The sequence below is a fragment of the Canis aureus genome, chromosome 7 (genome assembly GCF_053574225.1).
Source record: "Canis aureus isolate CA01 chromosome 7, VMU_Caureus_v.1.0, whole genome shotgun sequence".
Taxonomy (NCBI): Eukaryota; Metazoa; Chordata; class Mammalia; order Carnivora; family Canidae; genus Canis; species Canis aureus.
In genome coordinates, this window is record NC_135617.1 from 13,849,341 (window position 1) to 13,871,796 (window position 22,456).

Below are 22,456 nucleotides of genomic sequence, written 5' to 3' on the forward strand. Positions count from 1 at the left end.
AGTTTGTAGTTTTGACAAGTTCCCAGGGGATGCTGATGCTGATCTGGGGACCATGCAGTTTTAAAATTACTATTTGTTTAGATGATTAGGGCTTACCTCTCTTGAGAAACCTGGGTTAAGAAAGTTGGAAAGAATTGAGAGCAAGACACATAACAGGCCATTCCAGTTAGAGTGAAAGCATAAACCACTAGGACATAAAACTCCTCACCCTCCGGTCCCATTCTTTAACCCATGCAAGAGCAAATACTGTATATTAAAGATACCATTCCTTGGCAGCATTTTCTATGGAACATCCATCTGCTATATTGTCTGTATTTTTTTGATATTTCTTTTTCAGTCTTCCTTCTTAGTGGAAAATTCTAGGGAAGAGTCTTTGATTCGACATTTCACAATTAATCCTTGCCCTCCTTCCCTCCTGTTTTCAAATAATCTCGGGCTTAAATATTCCTCCTTCCTTCCTTCCTTCCTTCCTTCCTTCCTTCCTTCCTTCCTTCCTTCCTTTATTACTTCTCCTTCATCTTGCACAACACATTTACAGAGCTGTTAAAAGATAAGTGGCCTTTTAAATTACTTGGTGTGGTGTTAGATACATAACACACTTACATCAATGAGAAATAGATAGTCACATAACAGTTATTTACTGATCTCACCATCTAGTCTTTGAGGCCAGATTCATTCCATTGTTTATTACCCTTACAGTAGTGTTGATACTTAGCAGTTCTGACAGAGGCTTTTAAAATTCCTGGACAAAGAGTGTTAGCATCTCCTTGGAACTTGTTAGAAATGCAAAGTTGTAGCTTGCCACAGACCTACTTAATCTGAAAGGGTGGTGGAGGAAAGGAGCAGCAATTGTGTTCTTAGGTGATTTTGAATCATTCTAAAGTTTGAAAGCTATGATTTTACTAAATGCAGTGTTTTCAATTACATTATGTACTTCAGTCTTTATAGTAATCCTGTGACTCTAATAACTACCTGTGGACTGGGGTGGGGCATAAGAATAGGAGAGATTAAATAGTTTATTCTAAATCACTGCTCTTTAATAATGCTTCAAAGTAGAATTTTTGATATTTTTCGAATAATATGTCCTTCTTTCCTCTGAATACATTGAAACAATATAAGTTACTTAAGCATTCTAGTTTTTTGAATAATTATTTTTCTGAGCATTCACTCTCATTACTTTTTGACATCTTATGTAAAGAACACTGTCTTTGGGCACATCAAATAACAGGACAAAAACTCAAATTCACATACTTTCTCTTCTAGTGTAGGACTGACTTAATTGTAAATTTTTAGACTAACTTTTTAAACTAAAAGTTTTTTTATATTTATATATACAATATTTTTATATTTTTAAATGTATTAATATATTTTAAATGTATTAATCTAAAAATACCTCTAGTAAAAATATAAAGTTTCATAAAACAATTAAAATTTACCAGTATTATTGACTTGAATCTATGGTTATAATCTTACATTAATGACACATGCCCATTTAACTGCTGTTTGGTTACCAGTAGTATTTCTAAGATTAATTTGAAGTTATTTCTGCCAAATGAAACAGTGCTGTCCTGTTAGTTATAATTTTTATATATTTAAATTAATTAACCAAATTAACAAACTGTAAAATCAAGTATGCTTCAGAGACCCAAAACCTTGTAATGGCTTCTTTTGGAGCCTCTAAACAGAAAATTCTTAATAAGGAGGAGAGTTTATTATACTGAACAAGAAGTGATGGATCATTTAATAAAAAGAAACTGCTACTTTAAGTTGTAACTAATATTTCTCATGGCTGCAGTGGAAAATAATTTGCAAAATGATAAGTTGACAAGTCAGACTGAAATAATTAATGAAGATTTAGGGTCATATTTTATTTTCCCTTATGTTCTTTGTATCAACAGGATTTACATAATGTGGCATTTGAATTATGGAGAATAAAATCTAGTTGCATTATAAAAACCCATCTGGGAAATGATCTTGGGGCTATACTGGTTATATGAAATACCTTCATATTCTCTGATATTTCATATATATATATATATATATATATATATATATATATATGAATATGTATATATGTAAATAAAGATAGGTTATTAGGGAATTTTTAATGTCATCTTTGTAGTGGTCGTTTTATTTATGTTTCCTTTTAAATTTACTTAGGAGAAGAAAAGTAAATTGGTGGTAATTATTAACTAATTTCACACAGTAGTACAGTAGTCATCTCAAAAGCTGTTAATAATTCAATTTTTAGACCCCACTCCTAGACATTCTTACCCAGTTGGTTTTAAGAGAAAACATAAGAGAAAAAAAATCTGCCTTAACTTTTTAAGAAGGACCTAGAAGTCTATTTTTTTGAGTACTAGCAGTAATTCCAATGAAGAGGTCCCTGGGCCTCAGTGTAAGAAACTTTGAAAGAGAATGTACTTCTTCAAGCTAACACACTAAAATTACCAAGAATAAATTCTTTACATACTATTGTGGGCTTCTCCATCCAGCCTGCACCCTGCTTCCATAGCCAGATAGCTGAGTACTAGTGATTCTTCCTTGCCAACAGGAGTGTACCCATTTGGAGCCTTAGAACCTATTTCTCATTGTATCCCTAGTGCTTAGTACATTGTTTGGTACTTAGTAGGTACTGTGCAAATATAGTGTGATGGATGAATGAAAGAGACACACCAGCTCCATGTTTAGCATTTCTGAATTATCGCTGCTCCATGTGTCTAGTTTTTTTTCACCTTCTTTAATTTGTACATGTCTTTTACAGAAGGGACCATGTCTTGCCCATATTCATATTTCACCTTCCAACATTTTTTATACATACATGGCTAGTAAATTCTCAGCAAGTAAAAAATATTTTGTGCTTATTTACTACATCATACATACATTATCATCTCCATGAAGGCAGAATTTTGCCTCTCTCTTTTGCAATTTTCTCGGGGCTTGATAGTGATTCTCAGAATTCTCAGAAACATTTGAATGAATGCATAAATTAATTTTAAAAATAAATAATTTCATTTTAATTGAGGTTTTCATAAAATTTAATATTAGAGGTTAGTGAGGTTTTGTGTGTAATAAAAGTTAATTTTATATAAGAGAAAAAAATCTGCCTTAACTTTTTAAGAAGAAACTCACTATTGAAATACCCTTTACTTTTTACAAGAGATGGGATCATAGAATCTGAGAGATTCTGAACTGATGAAGCTTTAGCAGGGCATTAGAATTAAGAGAATTTTCTAGCTAACTTAATATTAAACAGCTTCTGTCAATAATGTTGACAATATTACAGTGAACTTAAATGGTATTCTCTTGACATCCTGTGAATAAAGATGTTTCTCCAGAAAGCTAGAGAGCCTATCGAAGTCAGATTTGGGTTTGTTGTTGTTGTTGCTGTTGTTGTTGTTGTTTTAGTTGAAAAGAAAAAACAGAAGAATTTTCCAAGTATTCATGAAGCTTACTGAAATAAATTTTATTCGGATACTCTTTAGAGATACTCATGACTATATTTCTTTTCAAAACACATTAGTATTAGCAAATCAGTTAGAGCTTCTAACCATGTATGAAAGCTTATGCTTTATATCCTTGATGGCTATGATTAACTAATGTTAAATCTCTCTAGATGACTTGTAGTGCTTATTTTATTGTCTCTAAATGCAAGTTTTTCATTGAAGAATTTTGTTTTTTTCCAGATTATCTACCCTCCTTCACTTTGAATACTTTCTAAAAGAATATTAGTAATTTAAGCATTCCAATGTCTTGAATGTTTATTCTCTGTGATTTTACTGTCCTCTGAAATATAATTGGCATCCCATATGTGGAACGGTTTCTTTGGCAAGTTTATAGGCATAAGATTACTGTGAGTAAATTATACAGTGTGTACTCTAGATCTGTGTCACTCTGTCTCCTTTATGGCTAAATCCCAGGCCTCCCTCCCCTTTTTACTTTTGTTCATTTTCAAAATGACCTTCCCTTATACTTAGGTCAAATAGTATGAGCCTATCAATTCCCTGACTAAAACCATCAGTTACTTAATTTTCTAAATGGAAATAACTAGGGATCCCTGGGTGGCGCTGCGGTTTGGCGCCTGCCTTTGGCCCAGGGCGCGATCCCGGAGACCCGGGATCGAATCCCACGTCGGGCTTCCAGTGCATGGAGCCTGCTTCTCCCTCTGCCTGTGTCTCTGCCTCTCTCTCTCTCTCTGTGTGACTATCATAAATAAATAAAAATAAAAATAAAAGAAATAACTAAATAATTATGTTTCTGGGAAAACATAACAGAAAAATATAGAGAGATATTGAGGGAAGGGCAAAACTTAGGACCTCCATGTTGCTGAGACCGAAGAGAAATACATGGTAACTCCATAGAGTCTTAGAGATCTCAGTTTGGTTGGAAGCTGGGCTAGAACTTGTCTTTAAGTCACACAAAGCACCCATACTGCTGATTGTCCTTAGGTTGTATGTTTAAGATTTTGATTAAAATGTAAAAATTACCTAGAGATACTTGCTTCATATCATATAAAATTGGAAAAGATCAATTTTCCATATAAAAGAATAAATTACTTTATTATAGTAATGGCACTTTGGGAAGACTAGGGTGAGCTAAATGTGGGGGGACATAGAAGCCAAAGAAGAAAAGACACAGAGGAGAGAAGGCAGGCACTGATAGCAGCAGATGCAAAGTACTCCTCATTCTCTTATTTTATTCTCTTCAGTTGTATTGACACTCTGCATGGTGACTGTCCCTGAAAAGACTTTTTTCCATTTCTCCTTGGCAAAGCATCCAGATACGTGACTTCCCCCTAATTCAGATTTCCACAGTCACTTTGTGAGTAATTCTACAGGAAGGTCAAAAAAAAAAAAAAAAAAACAACAACAACAATAGAAAATTCCAAATGCCTCTCTAGAAGCATTTTCATCTCTGGCAGTTCCCTAAACTCTATTTTAAATGGTGGTTCTTTGACATGATTTTGTCCAAGGATGGCTGTTTTTATCATTTTCAATTTCTTTAAACATCTTGATAATACTGGAAATTTCGTTGATGGTGGAGAAAAACAGGGCTCTTGTATATTTTTATACTCTGTCCCCGTAATGTATGATTTCATTCATGAATTATGTCTTCAAAAGAGAAAAGCACAAATTAAACGCCACATTTTATACAATCCATTATTTTCAGTTTTGACTTCCACTAATTTATAGGTTAACAGTATATAAAGCCTTAGTATTGAATTTTACTTAACTTACTTTTATTTTGTATGCACTTTGTTGTAAAATAAAGAAATGTAGGGGAATTCATAAACCAGGGATTATATTTTGGAAGATTAATGGTAGTATACATATGGTAGTTTTCAAACTAGTATTAAGCTATCTTTTAACATATTTTAATATTAAATAAATTCCTTTTCTTTATTTTAGGTGATGGTGTTTGTACATGCTCGAAATGCCACTGTAAGAACAGCTATGTCTCTAATAGAAAGAGCAAAAAACAGTGGTCAGATTTCCTGCTTTTTACCTTCACAAGGATCTGAATATGGACATGCAGAAAAACAGGTTGGGAACAATGATGGCAAGATACAAGAACTTTATAAAGCATATACTGTGCCATATATTACAGATATTTTATATATGGTAGATCTCTGACCTCCAGTTTCCAAGGAGTTAATCTTACATATTTATCATGTTATAATCTATTCTTTTGGTGATCTTCTAAATGATTTCAATGCATGATGTTTTCAGTTATATCTATCTATATGGTTACCATTGTGTTTAGTCCTACTCTTTAAAATAGAGCTAAAACGTAAAATACAGTTAAGTTCCCTAAAATATGTTAGCATCTAATAGGATTATTAGTCTTAAAAAACTAATTAATATATTTTTTAATTTCTCAGTTTTAATTTCTGAGGTTAATATGGACACATGAAAGCTGCATGAGTAAAAGCTCTTTTTAAGAATGTGAAAGTTTAGGGGTGCTTGGCTGGCTCAGTCAGTAGAACATGTAATCCTTGATCTCGGGGTTGGAAATTCAAACCCCACATTGGGTGTAATGATTATTTAAAAATAAGACCTTAAAAAAAAGAAAAAGAATGTGAAAGCTTAAGACACGAAGTTTGACAGCAGCTACCTGCAACTTAGCATATACTCAGGCCCTTAGTAGCCTGAGTCCTCTTAGAACTGAAGAACCCCAAGCCCCATATCAGATTTACCAAATCATAATCTACATTCTACCTCAATCCACAGGTGATTTACTGTACTTTACAGTTTGAGAAGCGCTTCTCTAGATAATTTGAGTATTGAGAGTATCCTGAGGTTTACAGAAGTTTTTGTTTAATTATGTAGGATAATGGTTTAGATCAAAAATAGGTAGACTATAGCCTGAGGCCAAATGTGGCTGCGTGTTGTTGTAATGCAGGTTTTATTAGAAAATAGCTTTGTCATCGGCTGCTTTTTTGTTTTTGCACTGGGAGGGAAGAATTCAACAGTTATTATGAGGACTATGTGGCCCACTAATAAGCCTAAAATACAAGATGGCCCTTGACAGAAAATGTTTGCCCTGATTTAAAGCTGTGAAAATAAATTTTCACATAAAAAAGTCAGTGGGCATAAAATGATAGTAACCTCAAAGTATTTTATATGCATAAGATTTAACTGATATGTACTGAACAGCTGTTAGCTGACAGACATTGTGCTATACACTTTCACTTTTATCATCTTGGTAAAATGTATTTGATTGTTATGACTCCACTATGAATTTCACCATTTTATATTGATATTTTAAATTCTGGATGTGATAAATCTGATACAGGGTGTTTTGAACATCAGATTCTCTTAACTTAGAACTATAAACTTTGTTCATTTTCTTCATTTTTTCTACTTTATAAAATCTCTATTACATTACACTTACTAAACAGCTTTGTACTTTTCCAGTTATTTACTAATTATGAATTTATGAGCATCTTTGAAAAGTCGGGTTGGCATTCATAACTCTTCTTTCATTTCTTTGGAAGTACAAAGCAACTCTGTTGTGTTTAAAAGCCAAGCCTTGAGAGCCACCTTGTGGATTTCTGGTTACTTCATGCCTCTCAATTCTGAGAGCTATTGCTATTCCAAATAGTGCAGATTTATTATTTACTTCCTATAATGATAATATTTAGCATTATCAAGTGTTTACTGGTGCCTGACTGCCTTCTATACATAACTCATTAAGTCCTCACAGAACCTGTGATATAGGTTTATATTGTCATTATACCTTGATATAGTATATGTGTAAGGATTTCAAATACAACATGAAATAAAGCATATAGAAATAATTTATATAGAGACATTTTCAAATAATGTTTATTTAACATTGTCACCAAACAGATTCACAGATCACTATGCTAAAAAGTAAGAGAAAAAAAAAAAAAAAGACCTGAAGAAATGGAAAGTTTTATTACAGTTAAGTAGACTTGAAAATTCCAAGTCATTTTTATTATACCTTTTTAAAAATACTTTTATTATATTTGATTTTTATCCAATCTACCTATTGTTATTGGATTTTTTTAAACAAGAATGAAATTCACAAACATTTATTAATAAGTACATGTTTTCAAGAAACATTGTCCTGCTCACTATTATATTCCCAGCCTTTCATATAATATTTGGCTGATAGTAAGTACCCCCAAATTACTTTCTTTCGCCTTTGTTCCTGTGAGACAAACATTATGAGATGGCCTCACTTTAATTTTCTCATTTGATCTACACCACTGTTCTGTTCTTAGAGATTCTTATCCCCGTTTTATAGATAAGGAAACTGGAACTGAAAGAATAATTTTCTTGGAGAAGGCCAAGTAACAAGTAGTAGAGCTATGATTTCATCAGTCTGACTCCAAAGCCTGCCCTTTTTACCACGCTCCATCCGAAATGTTCAAAACCAAATCTGATCTGCACTTTCTAAAGCATTTAGGGCTTTGATGCTTTTTGTTCTTTTTTTTTGTTTTTGTTTCTAATTAAATGGAAGAACATTTCTGCAGCCTAACCATATCCTTCATTTCTGCTAAAGAGAGATTAAAAAAACCTGTCCCCTCCGTGGTGGTGGATATGATTTTATACCAAAAGATAAGGTAATCTTTCTGAATACTTTATCTTGAAGCTCCAAATTTTAGATTGTTCTTCTAGTGCTAGCTGTATTCTTATTTCTTTAAGTTCCTTTTGAACTTGAATGGTATTAACATTCTAGCAGTTCTGAGGAGCTATTATCATGATGATAGGAGATATTCTTTCCCATGTTTTTGAAAAATGGGAAATTAAGTACTCAAAACATTAAAATAAAATTAGAAGGTAAATTTGCTACGGTAGTACATAGAAATTTAGCCTCATGACTCCTGTTAATGGAAATACAGCTAAATCCCTACCATGCCATGCTAGTATTATACTCTTAAGTGTTTAATGTAACCATGTCAGTTCCTGACTTAGCAATTATGATTCTTAAAAGCATTTCTTCACAATTTTACTCAATACTCTAACTTTATTTGTATAAATAATAAGTAAAATTACATTGGGGAAGTTCTCCTTTTCTTTCTGTGTGTGTGTATGTGTGTGTGTGTGTGTGTGTGTGTGTGTGTGTAACAAGGCTATTTCTGTGCCTTAGCCACAGTCAAAAATGAGTCTTTTCTTCCCACTAAGTAACAATATATTTTAGGACTCCTCATATCATTCCCAAATTTTTATATAAAATTAACCATCATTTGGAAAACAAACTATATTTCCAAATTGTCCACTGAAACAAGAAAATAGGGAAAGGAAGATGAAAGAGTAGCTTAAACTAGGGATGGAGCTCGCATTCCTCTGTGGGGAAGGGAGTATCTCAGCATTTCCAAATGTGGCCCAGAGCAAGAGTTCACTTTAAAGCTCTGCTTACAACTTCACCTCTAGAAGCCTTGTGGCCTTGGGACACCTGGGTGGCTCAACAGTTGAGCGTCTGCCTTCTGCTCAGGGCTTGATCCCTGGGTCTGGGATCAAGTCCCGCATCAGACTCCATTCAGGGAGCCTGCTTCTCCCTCTGCCTGTGTCTCTGCCCCTCTCTGTGTCTCTCATGAATAAATAAATAAAATCTTTTAAAAAAAAAAAAAAGAAGAAGAAGAAGAAGAAGAAGAAGCCTTGCAGCCTTAAATACCTAAATGTTTCTGAAACTTAATTTCTGTTCTATCAAATGGAATAATGATAGGGTAAATAACACCTATTCTAGTAGTTAACTATGAGAAACAAATGGAATAATACATGAGTTATTTTGGAAAATGAACAATGATAAAACATTACATATACTATAGAAATCTACTTTGAGAAAGTATACATTAGAAAATGTAGCTAAATTTAATATATACTTAGAAAATAAATATCAATAACTAAATTTTAAAATGGTACAAGGATAATGACTTATATGAATAACTTTCCCTAATTTACCCTGCATATTTTTTGCTGTCCCACACAAAGATATTAAGAAACCACTATTTTCTGTAAGGTAGAACATAAAGGAATAGTCATAAGCAGCTTAGGTTTATAGAAGTAAAACATTAGGGATGCAGATATTTTCTTTATTAAGCCATTATTTTCAATTATGATTTAATTTCAAGTTGAATGAATATTTCAATTAGAATCTTCAGATTTGGTTTCACTTGGAATCTCAGTCAAATAAATTCTTCCCTTTAGGGACAAGTTTTTAACAGGCTTTAAATATTCTAGTACTGGGATGAGTATTTCCACTCCCTCCTGTACAGTTTTTCTTTGACTCACAGGTACTGATATGTGATTTGATTTTTTATAATTAGTGATATCAGGAATTTTTCTTATAGGTAGAAATGGTCTATCATGCAATAAGCCTAATGAATATAGTAATTGGAAATATCTATTAAAACAGAACTCTATGAAAAATCCAATAATAACATGGTCCCTCAAGATACCTTAGTCATTTTTTGATATTTTTATTGTTATCTAGATCTACCAACTATTTCCGTGTTTTTTTTCATAGGTTCTCCTTAGCCTTTGCCTAAATTAAGGAAATTTGACTTTGATATAAGTTATCTGATCCTTAATATTAATAGCTTTATTTCTGCCTTAGCAGTTTTTACAGTCAGTATGGCCAAATAAAATTAGAATTACTCTTCCTGGTGTAGTTGACATCTACTAGCTAAAGACAGTAGCAGATGCCTAACAGACCCCTTTCCCTTATTATTTTGTTTTAAATATATGCAAAATGTTTCTGAGTTTATTCTTTCCTTAACCATGTCAACCTCATTTATTTTTGGACATTAATATAGTAATTTTAGTTTTATAGCATTGTTGTAACTGTATAGGAAGAGTGTCAAAAATGTATTAATATTTTAAATAAAACCAAATAAAATTAATAAAAAAATAGAACTGAGGATTTAACTGAATTTTTGAAAGCATGACTTTTCTGTTTTCAAAGGGAAATAGCCCCTTGAGGAAATTGGCTTTGGATCCAGGCAAATCTGGACATTAATCTGGACTCAGGCACTGTAATACAACTCATTTTAATATCCTTGAGCCACAATTTCACCATAAAGAAGGTGGCGAGGATACCTATATCTTAAGATTTTTGTAATAAATAAGGTAATGTATCCTGCCTAATATATTGTAGACACTCTATAAATGGTTACATATGTACTTTAAAGGGAAAAAAGATGATAACGTCAAAGAATGACAGATGTAACAACATTTAAATTTGAAGCTTTTGGACAAAAAAAATAATACATTGAGTTGTAAAAGACAATAACAGGTTGGGGAAAATATTAGTAACTATATTTTTATAGTATTAGTATCTACCTCTTTATGTGTATATTCATCTTTATTGTATACTTATTAAAGTTTAATAACTAAAACATGAAGTTTTCAGTAAATAAATGAGCAAGGAGAAGAAAAAGGTAAACTGAAATAAAAAATAATTGGAAACATATTGCAAATTAACAGACTTAAACAGATTTAAATTACTCTTAAACCTAATAAATCTTTAAAGACTAAAACTGACAATGTCTATTTCTAAAGATGATTTGGGGATTTAGTACATTTCTAAGTTTCCTGTGGCAATGAATGGTTCAGTCCTTTAAAAAAAAAACATTTTGGTAATATATGTTAAGAGCCACGAGGAGCTTCCAGATCCTTTGGCCATGAAATTCTAATCCTGTAAATCTTTCCAAGGACAGATGAAAAAGAAAAGGAAAATACACGAACACATTGTAATGGAAAAAAATGCAGCATAAGTATCCAACAGCAGGGGAATTTTTAAAAGTATGAACAGCAATTCAATTAAATATTATATACCTAGTGAGAACAATTATTATAAAGTATATAATAAGACGTCCAGTTCTAAATTACCTGTCAGTTTTAATTCAATTGATCAAATTTCTTGTGCCACAGAAAATAAGTAGGAAAACAAGGTGGAATTTCTCTGTCTTTAAGACACAGGAAATATTGCAGAGGATTTAGGAATACATAATAAGGAAAGCAAAATATGATAAATAAGAGAAACATAAACACTTCAAGGAGGAAAAGTAGATTAATTCAAACCAGTGATCTTGTATCTCAATCTGCAGCAATAAGGGTAAAGGGCATTCCAAGGAAAGAAGAAAGGGAACATAAGCAAAGGAAACCACAGGATATATTTGGACAATGAGAATATTCCCTTTTCACTGGAGTATGTGATGCACAAAGGGCTTGGCATATATATTTTGGTCAGTATGTTGAGGACCTTAAATCATAAGCTTAAGCACTTGGACTTTATATGCAGTAAGGAGCTATTGAATACTGTGAAAGAGACAAGTTATATGACTAGAATTCAGGTGCAGATAAATAGGACTCATTTTCCTCCATGCAGGGGGAAATCCTATGGTTCAGGTGTTCATTTCAGTCTAATGTATGGCTGACTTTAAGTAAAGGAGACTCTCCCTAGGGACATGGAAAGTGACATTGGAATCTTATTCTTACTACTTTTGTTATTAGCTTTAAGTAAATTTTGATTACAGCAATTTTTGTTCTTATGCTTAAAGATGTATTTTAGAAGCATAAAGTAAAATTTTTTACAACAAATGTATATATATCTTGTTAAGGAACCATGCCGTTTTGGAAACTGTTAATTGGAATATTGTTCTCTCATATGAAAATACTTTAGTAGGAGAAGAGCTCTAAAGACATATAGATTAAATAAGTAAGGTTATTAAATCCTTAGAGATACAGAGATTTATACTAATAAAATTTAAAGATCAAAATCCCATTTCACAATGTGATTTTTTTACTGTTATTTTGGCTTTTATGGCCAAATGGAAATAATAGATATAAAGAATGCAATTTTAGATGAGATTTCCCTTTTGTTAATTAAGGTGCTCTCTCTGGGATGCTAAATTATTTCTATGTAATTGGGTTACAGTAATATTAGGGTAACCTATGTGGAAACCAAGACCATCTTTCAAGGGTTTTAACACGGACAAAGCACCTGGTACTTCCTTTCTTTTAAGTTACAGCAAATAATTAGCACAGCCAGAATCACATATAAAAATTGGCTATGGGGAGTTAGGTTATTCTGTGTCATTGTGAATTGATTATATACCTATAAGCCTCAGTTTTTAGTGACGGTTACTCGGTGAATATTTACTGGATGTAAGCTAGTTTCTGGTCACTGTGGTAGATCAATAGATAACCAAGCTAGGAAACTCTGCTGTCAGCCTGTTTACAGTGGATTGAAGAAGACTGTCATATCAGTTAGGATTCAGTAAAGGAAACAAACCACTCTAGGTCCATTTAAAATAAAAAAGAATCTTGTACAAGAAATTAGGTACTTCCTAATGTTGATAAGATTGAAGAAGTAGAAGTTAGGGGCTACCATTAAAACTATTGAATTTAAGACCCAGCTACTATGATGGCGATCCAGCAGTTGCCAAACCACAGCTGCTAATATACATGTCTTTTCAATACTCAGGAACACACTGGAAAACTAAGTTTTGAATGTGTGATACATCTGTTAAAATCTTCAACCGTCATTTCTCCCATATCTCGTTTACCAGCAAAATACAATAGCAGGAAGATGGTTTTCTGTTAACTTCCACCATCCAGATCTTACACAAGTGCATCTGATTAGCAGAATTGATTTTTGCCTCCAGGACCCTGCCTACAAAAAAATCTGGGAAATACAGTTTTTACCTTCTGACCCATGCAATACAGGAAGGCTCATAGAAGGATCTGGGAGTTGGGTGCTGATTAATACTCTTTGCTTTAATTGAGGAAGAAAAAGTACCTGCCCCTTCACTCTTATGGAACTTACGTTCTAGAAGGACAGTGTAATTATACAACTAATTAAATAATTTAATTGCATTTGTAATAAATAATAAAGAGGGACAGAATTGCTAGGGGAAAATAAAATTAGAGGATCTGATTTAGACTGATGGTGTTAGAGAAGTCTTGGCTAAGAAAGTACAGTTGAAGCTGAGATTTGAAGGTTAGATCACAAAGCAAAGAACAGCAGAAGAGTATTCTAGCAAAAGGCTCTGACATTAGAAAAGCAATAGCACATTGAAGGAAGTAGATAAAAGTCAAAGTGACTAAAACATAGAGGTGCCTGGGTAGCTCAGTTGATTAAACATCTGACTCTTGTTTTCTGCTCAGGTCATGATCTCAGGGTGTGAAATTAGGCTCTGTGCTCAGCAGGGAGTCTGATTCAAGATTTTTTTCTCCCTCTGCCCCTACCCCTCCCTATATGTGTAAACATTCTCTCTCTCTCAAATAAATAAATCTTTTTTAAAAGATGACTGAAACAGAAAATGATAAGGAGTTGCAAATGGTATCTTTGTGGCATAAGATGAATCTAATGTTATAGACAAAAGTCAGATCATGAGGACCTTTGTATATCATGTTATATATCTGGTGTTTTATCTTAAAAGCAATGGATTGTTATTAGAGAAGTTGGGGAAGGAGGGTGGCACCATCACCAAATTGTATTTATAAATAAGATCACTTTACATCCAGGCAAAGCAAGAGAGTATTGGGAAGACCATTTGAAGATGTGGATTCATTAGAGGAATATTTGAGAAATAAAATTGCTAGGACTTGATGGTTAATAAGATATGGAAGATTGAGGAAGAGATCTAGAAGTTTTCTAGCTTCTAAAAATGTCTGGTTTACATTGTCGAGTATGTAGTTGGGTCATTTATGAAGGAAAAGGATAGAGAAGGATTACTTTAGAGGGAAGGTGTGGATCTTGGATTCTATATGGATATGCTGAGTTTTAATGCCTGTGATACTTAGAGAACTAGAGTAAGCATTGGATAGATATATGGATCTAATATATCAGAAGCAGTCTGTTTTGGAGTGGGAAAACTGTGGGAGTGGATGTGAGTGAGAAAAGAGCACAGAACCTTGGAGCGCCTGTGTGGCTTACCGTTGAGCTTTTGACTCTTGATTTCAGTTCAGGTCATGATCTCAGGGTCTTAGGATCAAGCCCTGTTCAGGGTCCTCACCAATGGGGAGCCTGCTTCAGGATTCTCTCTCTCCCTCTGCCCCCACTCCTGCATGTGCTCACACTCTCTCTCCCTAAAATAAGTAACTAAATCTTTAAAAAACAAAAAAGAGCACAGGACCGATTTTGAGGAATTCTGATATTAGATAGAGAAATATGAGCCAACAAAGCACCTTCCAAGGCATTGTTCTAAACCCAAAGGAGTATACTATCATAGAGGCAAGGAAAGAGTGTTTCAAAGAGAATGAAGTGATCATCTATACAGAGTACTACTGTGAGTAGTCAAGTAATATAAGGACTGCAAACAATTCATTGTATTTAACAAAATGCAAGATACTGGTGACTTTGGAGTTGTTTTTTTTTTTTTAAGAATTTATTTATTCATGAGAGACATAGAGAGAGTGACAGAGACATAGAGGGAGAAGTCGGCTCCCCACAGGGAGCCCAATGTGGGACTTGATCCTGAGACCTGGGATCATGCCCTGAGCCAAAGGCAGTTGCTCAACTGCTAAGCTACCCAGGCATCCCTAGAGCTTTCTTTAATTCACTTAGTGAAGAGCAAAAAATAGATTGTCATCTCATGAATGCAGAAATAGAAAATTCAAGTATGGACATTGGTTTTGAGAAGTTAATTTATATACAACTGAAAAAGGGATGATATCTAGGAAATACGAAGTAGTACCTAGAAAGATAGACATATTCTTTGCAAAGTGGAAGTAGCATGTTTGTATTTTATGGGAGTTGTTCAAGAGAGAATGAGAAGGGATTGCAATTGATTAGCTATTCATATAAAAAAGAAAAGGAACCACAGATAATATAAGGGTCCTGAGAAGTCAAGAGATATGGGATCCAAAGAACAAGTATATTTTCCTTATATAGGAGTTAGTGTACTTCTGTTAAAACAGAAGGGAAAAATTTTTTAAATGGGTTCTGATGCAAATAGGTTTTAGGTTTACAGCAGGAAGATGAGGGTTCCTGCCCTCGTCTTTTGTATTTTCTTTATGAAGTCAATATTAAGGTCATCTTAGAATCAAGGGTAATAATGTAGTTAGAAGTTTGTAGAGGAAAAATATAGACCTATTATAGACCTTGTGAGACATGTGAAAATAAATTGACTCCAAAGACATTGTATAATCACTGTCCAGTGTTAAGGGCTTGTTAAGATTGTGATCATGGATTTAGAGTGGTTTAAGTTGCACCTGTATATATTTTTTCTTAAACATTAGCCACCTTAGGTTTTCCAAGTTTAGCATTTTTCCAGTCAGATATGACAAAAGGGCAAATAAGTTTAAGAAATTAGTGGGAGTGTGATTAAAATGTTGAGCTCTGCTTTCTAAGCTGGAGAAAGAGCAAGAGGAAAGTCTGGGTAAGAGGAATAGAAGCAGGTGCTGCTGATGAATAGAAAAGTAGAGGAATTGTGATCTCGAAGTGTCATTGATGATAAAGAATAGACTTAGAAAAATTGATTGGGCAAGCTTGAAATATACAAAGCTTTGATCAGAAATTGAGATGTTTATCTAGTGATTTTGGAAGTGGTAGAGTTGTGAGTTGATGACAAAGCCTAGAAATAATAATTGACGTAGCTGAAGTGGGACAGAGGAGATGTCACTGGAAAGGAGGGTGTCAAGGAACTGAAGAGTGAGTGTTTTGGGTGTCCACATGGAAAATACTGTCACCTAGGATGATGGCAGGAATGGGATGGAGAGAAAGACTAGAAGCCATAGGTGTCAAGTCTTCATCGGATAAGATTAAATGACAGGTGGCATAGATTGACTAGGCCTTAAAAGAGCAGGAGTTTTTATTTTAAAAAAATGAGTACATAATTGACTGGAAATGGTGATGAGGAGAAGAGATATCGTCTCTTGGGCAGCCCTGGTGGCTCAGCGGTTTAGTGCTGCCTTCAGCCCAGGGCATGTTCCTGGAGACCTGGGATTGAGTCCCATGTCAGGCTCCCTACATGGAGCCTGTTTCTCCCTCTCCCTGTGTCTCTTCCTCTCTCTCTGTGTGTCTCTCATAACTAAATAAATAAATTTTATTAAAAAAAAAAAAAGAGATATCGTCTCTCACCACTTGAGAGGGCTGGATGGGAGGCAGAGTCCATAGACAGGTTTCGGCTAAGGTAAGGTAATAGAAGATGATATAGTTTGCTGGTCATTGCGTGGCAGTTCAGAGAGGAGAGCAAGGAATTCCATATCCTAAGGTGTAGAAGTAATAGAGAAGGTAAGGAACTGAGTCAAGAACGAAGAAATAGAGAAGCCCGGGTGGCTCAGCGGTTTAGTGCCACCTTCAGCCAGGGCCTAATCCTGGAGACCCAGGATCGAGTCCCGCGTCGGGCTCCCAACATGGAGCCTGCTTCTCCCTCTGCCTGTGTCTCTGCCTCTCTCTCTCTCTGTGTGTGTCTCTCAAATAAATAAATAAATAATCTTAATAAAAAAGAGCAAAGAAATACCAAATATTTGGAAGATGTTTGTACAATAGAGAAATTGGTTTCCCATTAACTGTTCCTATGCCAGGTATCAGAATCTGAAACTAAGGCCCTAAAATTTTTAACATGATCCTCAGAAATTCTGATCATAGTTTTAGTGAGTTGATCTAGTGAATATATGACTAATGGACCTTATCCTGAGAACAAGAGTGGGAGAGATTATGTATTTCCCTCTGACAGCCTCATGGAGGACCGAGTATTACATGACCTGGTATACATGTCAGTAGAACCAATTTTAGATGTCTCCAAGAATAATGCTTAAAGTGGAGCAAGAACTATGAAGGAGAGAGATGGGTGAGGGAAAATTGCATATTATATTCCTTAGATCTCTAAACTCCTTTGTCAAAAGAGAAGCCAGGTACTGTTTTATGTTCCTAAGTAAGCAGGTCCACTTTCTTGTGTTGATTATTTTTATAAACATTGAAGGATAAAAATAGCACTTACCAAGATAAGAACTTTACAGTATTTTTTTCTGCCATTAATAATGCATTCTCACTAATGATTGTGAGAATGAATGGCATCACTTGGAAGAAGATATTTGCTTCCTGGTTAAATTTTAGTTTTTCTAATGGTAGTTAAGTTGTTCCTTCTTAATGGATTTGATATCATCCACATTAAAGCATATCTTATCAAGACAAATAACCTCAGAAGGCTTACAAACATCACTGTAAATTAGTTACGCAATTTTGTCATGCTTTTTCATCAAGAGCTTGCCTCTAAACTGAAGTTCTTATGTTGCTTCTGTATATTTTTGGTCTTATTGGAAAAAAAAAAAACAAATCTGTTTTCCTTTAATAACCTCAATTGCTTGTTGTTAGTGTTGTTTTTTTTTTTTTTAATTATGTTTCTAATTCCTGTATTTGTGTTAATTTGAATGTCACCTTTGGGAAGTGGTGACATTTTAATTTTACTCATTTTTAAAAGTACTCACACTGACTTCCAATCTCATGGGTAAGACAAAGATATGTAAGGTCATGGAAGGAAGCCATGCATGCTTTCACTGAGGGAAAAGATTTTGTACTCTCTGTGCGCTAATAGATTATCTTAGCAGTTGTTCATTCCATTCTAATTTTACTGACAATAGAGCCCTTTATAGGAAGTTCACTTGTGAAAAGTAGAAATATAAAGTCAGAGAAAACCAAACTCAAACAATTCTTAAACGAGGCACCTGACTTCCTTTACCTTTTCACAGTTCGTGCTCTTTTGTGCCGTATTTCCATGTGCAGAAACACTTATCCAGTTAATATAGTATTAGGTCTCGAATGGCTTCCTTGGAGAATCCAGTGCTCCATTTAGAGAATGTGAACGAGATGAATCCTATTTCTGCAGCTATTCAGAGGATAGTAAAGCCTGATCCAGGTAGTGCTCATCCTGTGAAGTCAGTTGGAAAAGCAGTGATTGTTTTGATACTTCAGAAAACATCTCATAATAAACAAGTTAAGCTCTATAACTCATGGTCTTAACTATCTCTTCTCCATTAATTTCTCTAAAAGAAATTCCTCTTAAAAAGCCTTTGTAAGGAAAGATTTTATGCAATGACCCATTATGTGTATTTGCATGTATGTTTTAGTGTAAGCAGATTTGATCTTGTTATACACACTTTCATGTCTCTTGTAGCAATACATAGTGAAAATGTTTCCAAATCAGCACAGAAGATCTGATTCATTCTTATAACAACTTCATAGTATGGCATAATGTGCACACTATCTTAATTCATTTATCCAGTCCTATCTTTATGGACACTTTTGTTGTTTCCAATTATTTTTTACTGTAAACAGTGCTGTAGCAAACATTCTTGCTCATACTCTTGGCAGTTGCAGTGATGTCTATTGGGATAATCCCTGGAATTTATACATCAACATGGTGCAGGCATTTAAAATTTTGGCAAACAGTTTCAAATTGACCACTAGGGAGATGGTTGCAATTTACATTTCCTTAAGCAGCAACATTCTCCCACGTGACTTTACTCTGGACAGCATCAAGTTTTTGAGTTTAAAAAAATGGTACTTCATTATTATTTTGACTGACATTTCTTTAATTTTAAATAAAGCTGAGCATCTTCCATATTGACCACTTAAATTCCTTTTTTTTTTTTTTTTTTGTAATTTGCTTATTTGTACCTAGGATCTATTGTATGTATATTAAATTGTATGCACTGTCATATGTGTTAGACATTTTCTTCCTAGTTAACTTTTGGGTTTTATTTGTTCATAAATATTTTTACCTTGTAGAAATTTTTTATCAACTTACTTATAGTCTTTGAGCTTTTTTCTTGCTTATAAAGGCCATACCTATTTTATCCATAATTTCCTCCAGCCCTTTTAACTTTCATTCCATTTTTATTATTAAATCTTTGTTCTATCTGGAATTAATTCCATATAGGAATGGACCTATTACCTTTTTCTGAATAATCCCTGTTTCTTTCATTGATTTTAAATTTTAATATAACACAGAATTCTCGTATTTGCCTGAGTCAATTTCATGACTTTCTTTTCTGTTTCATTGATCTTCTCTGGTATCCAACTGTTTCCTTATTGTTACTATAATATCTTTAGTACCTGGGCTATAGTCATCCTGATTATTCGTCAATTTTAGATTTTTTCCTGAATAAATATGCAGGTTTACTTTTCAGGATGAACTTGAGTAAAACCTCATATTCATGTTTTAGTTGAGTTAATGCCTTAAGTTAGTGGGAATTGGCATTGTTACCAAGACAAGTTATCTCATCTCAAAATCAAAGCATGTCATTTCATTTATTGAATGTGTTCATATAAATAGAAGTATAATGCCCTTGAATTCTAAGGTTAAACTGTACTTAGTTGTGGTGTATTATTTTAATGCATTGATGAATTCTGTTTTCTAAAGTTCTTTACCACTTAGGTTGATATACATAAGGGAGATTTCTCTGTTTTATTCTGTTTTCTGCTGCTTTATCAGATTTTAATGTCAGTGCTATTCACTGCTTCTGTAAGATTAATTTTGAGGCTTTCCTTCCATTTCTATGCCCTAGGGACTTTTAATAGTATTAGAATTAATTTGTCTTTAAAAGTTTGAAAGTCCAGATGTTTGATAAGTTTTAAATTTTCTTTCATTGCTTTTATTATTTAACAATTTTCTATCACTTGTAGGATAAATGTTATAATGTATTTACTTAAGACCATCCATCCCAGTTTTTTAAATGGTGTGGATTGATTTTACAAAGTACTGTTTTCTGATTGTTTTAAACTGTGATATATTTCTGAACATTTGCTTTTTTTTACATGACTAATTTTGTGTCTTTGTACTTTTGCTGTTGTGCTTGTGTACAACTGTCTATCTTCTTTTACTTAAAGTATAGACAGTAAATATTTTAAGCCTGTGGAAATATGATGTCTGTCACAATTACTCAACTGCAGCCATAGATAATATGTAAACATATTAATATAGCTATGTTCTGATAAAACTTTATGTACAAAACAGACATTTGGCACATAGTTTGCCAACTCCTGTTCTTTCCAGCAATAGCCATTGGTAATTTTTATTTTTTTCTTTCAAAATAAGATTTTTTGTGTTTGCTTACCCATTTCACAAATTTTAAACCATTAGATTCTATTTTAACTTTATTAGAGTATCTACTTTTTCTTTGTTTTTCTTTGGTTTTGTTATACTTTCATTTTTCTAACTCTTGAGTTAGATATTAATTTACTTATTATATTCTTATTTAGTTAAATATTTCAGGTATGATATTTTCTGAGAGCATTGAGTTTACTGTGTCCTCCTATAAGTTTGATGTGTGATGTTTTCATTCGTTTTCAGACTTATGCAATTTTAGTTTTTATTTTTTCCTTTGTTGTTTAAGAAAGTCAAGATATGGGCAGCCCGGGTGGCTCAGCAGTTTAGCGCCGCCTTAGGCCCAGGGTGTGATCTTGGAGACCCAGGATTGAGTCCCACGTCGGATTCCCGGCATGGAGCCTGCTTCTCCCTCTGCCTGTGTCTCTGCCTCTCTTTCTCTCTCTGTGCCTCTCATGAATAAATAAATAATATCTTAAAAAAAAAAGAAAGAAAGTCAAGATAGGGACACCTGGGTGGTTCAGTGGTTGAGCGTCTGCCTTCGGCTCAGGGCGTGATCCCAGAGTTCGAGGACTGAGTCCCAGGTCAGGCTCCCTGCATGGAGCCTGCTGTTCTCTTTCTGCATCTCTCTCTCTCTCTCTCTCTCTCTCTCTCTCATTCTCTCTGTCTTTCTCTGTGTTTATCATGAATAAATAAATAAAATCTTGAAAAAAAAGTGAAGATAAGAAAGATACATATATAAATTTACAGCTATGTGTTAGAGTCATTAATTATTCTGTTCAAATGTTTTACACCTGATTCAATACTTGGTCACATCTCTCTCTACCAAATGCAACACTAGAGTAATAAACCTTACTGATCACCCTTAGCTCTCTCCTGCTCAGAAACCTTGAGTGGTTTTCTACTTTATTCAAAATAAAAGTCAAAATCTTTATAATGGGTGTCCTTAAACTCATGTTACAGACTGAATCTTCTTTCCACCTTCCAAGGCATAAGCATTGGCTCTCCTGATCCTACTTTTCCTATCACATATTTAATGCATCAAAGTATGCATGAATAAACTAGAAACAGCCCTAATTCTTTCCTTCCTTTCTACCTCCCTTCCTAGGCAGTCACCCAGTCTTCCTTACTGTAGAGCCTGCTCTCACCCTGACTTTATGTAGTATCTCTATTTCCTGTCTCCATCTTCTCACTGGAACTGTTCATAGCTCCATCCCCGCTCATCTCCATCTTCTCGTCCTTAGCTCAACTGTGAAGTCACCTCTCTAAACAACATATCTGGTACTGTTTAAGAACTTTTCTTGGCCCTTTTCCTCCTGTGCTTGGGACCATATAAAGCCTGACCGAGTCCTCCTTTCCAGCATCATTTTCTTGCATTCACCGAATACCTTCTGAACATAATGTGCTTCGGACACACAGTATTCTTTGCTAGTTCTGGCTTTTATACTTGTTTATCCTGCTGCATACGGTACCACATGTAGCAGTGTATCACTTGTCTTTCAAGATACATTTCACATTTTCTGTAAAGATTTCTTTGATGGAACTAGCAGATCATTGATTCATTCATTCCAGAAATGCGCAGTAAGTACTAGCTGTGCAAGTGCTAGTGGGACAAACACAAACCACAATGTCATTCCTCCCCTCATTTCAGCTTTGTCCATTTACTTCTATTAGAAGCATACCATGTTTTATAGAAGTCACTTGTGTATGGGTCTTTCTTTCCATTCTGCAGATTACTCAAAGCTCAAATTTTGTCTTCAATTTCTTTGTATTTCTAGGATCTAGTACATGATAAACAGCTGTTTTGTATTTAAATTACCCTCTCTTTGGCCCTTTACAGTGCCTTTTTTTTTGTCACTGTCATGTTTTATAAATTTGTTAGATACATTTCTTAGGAGTGCAAATAATTTAGTACAATAATTAAGTTGTATA

The 22,456-nt window shown here is 34.0% G+C and overlaps 1 protein-coding gene and 1 long non-coding RNA gene across 9 annotated transcripts in view; one reads left to right on the forward strand and one right to left on the reverse strand.

The window, feature by feature from the left end:
* The window catches only part of ASCC3 (activating signal cointegrator 1 complex subunit 3), a 335,679-nt gene that overhangs the window by 176,807 nt on the left and 136,416 nt on the right, over nucleotides 1-22,456 (forward strand). For all 8 annotated transcript variants that reach the window (XM_077902962.1, XM_077902966.1, XM_077902963.1 and 5 more), the window contains one exon: nucleotides 5,409-5,543. In XM_077902962.1, coding sequence (XP_077759088.1) covers nucleotides 5,409-5,543 — 135 coding nt within the window. The remainder of the gene's footprint in view (nucleotides 1-5,408; nucleotides 5,544-22,456) is intronic.
* LOC144317073 (uncharacterized) overlaps nucleotides 1-22,456 on the reverse strand; it is a 34,032-nt gene that overhangs the window by 3,637 nt on the left and 7,939 nt on the right. Inside the window, exon 2 of the long non-coding RNA XR_013382954.1 lies at nucleotides 18,158-18,346. This is a non-coding gene — a long non-coding RNA (uncharacterized LOC144317073). The remainder of the gene's footprint in view (nucleotides 1-18,157; nucleotides 18,347-22,456) is intronic.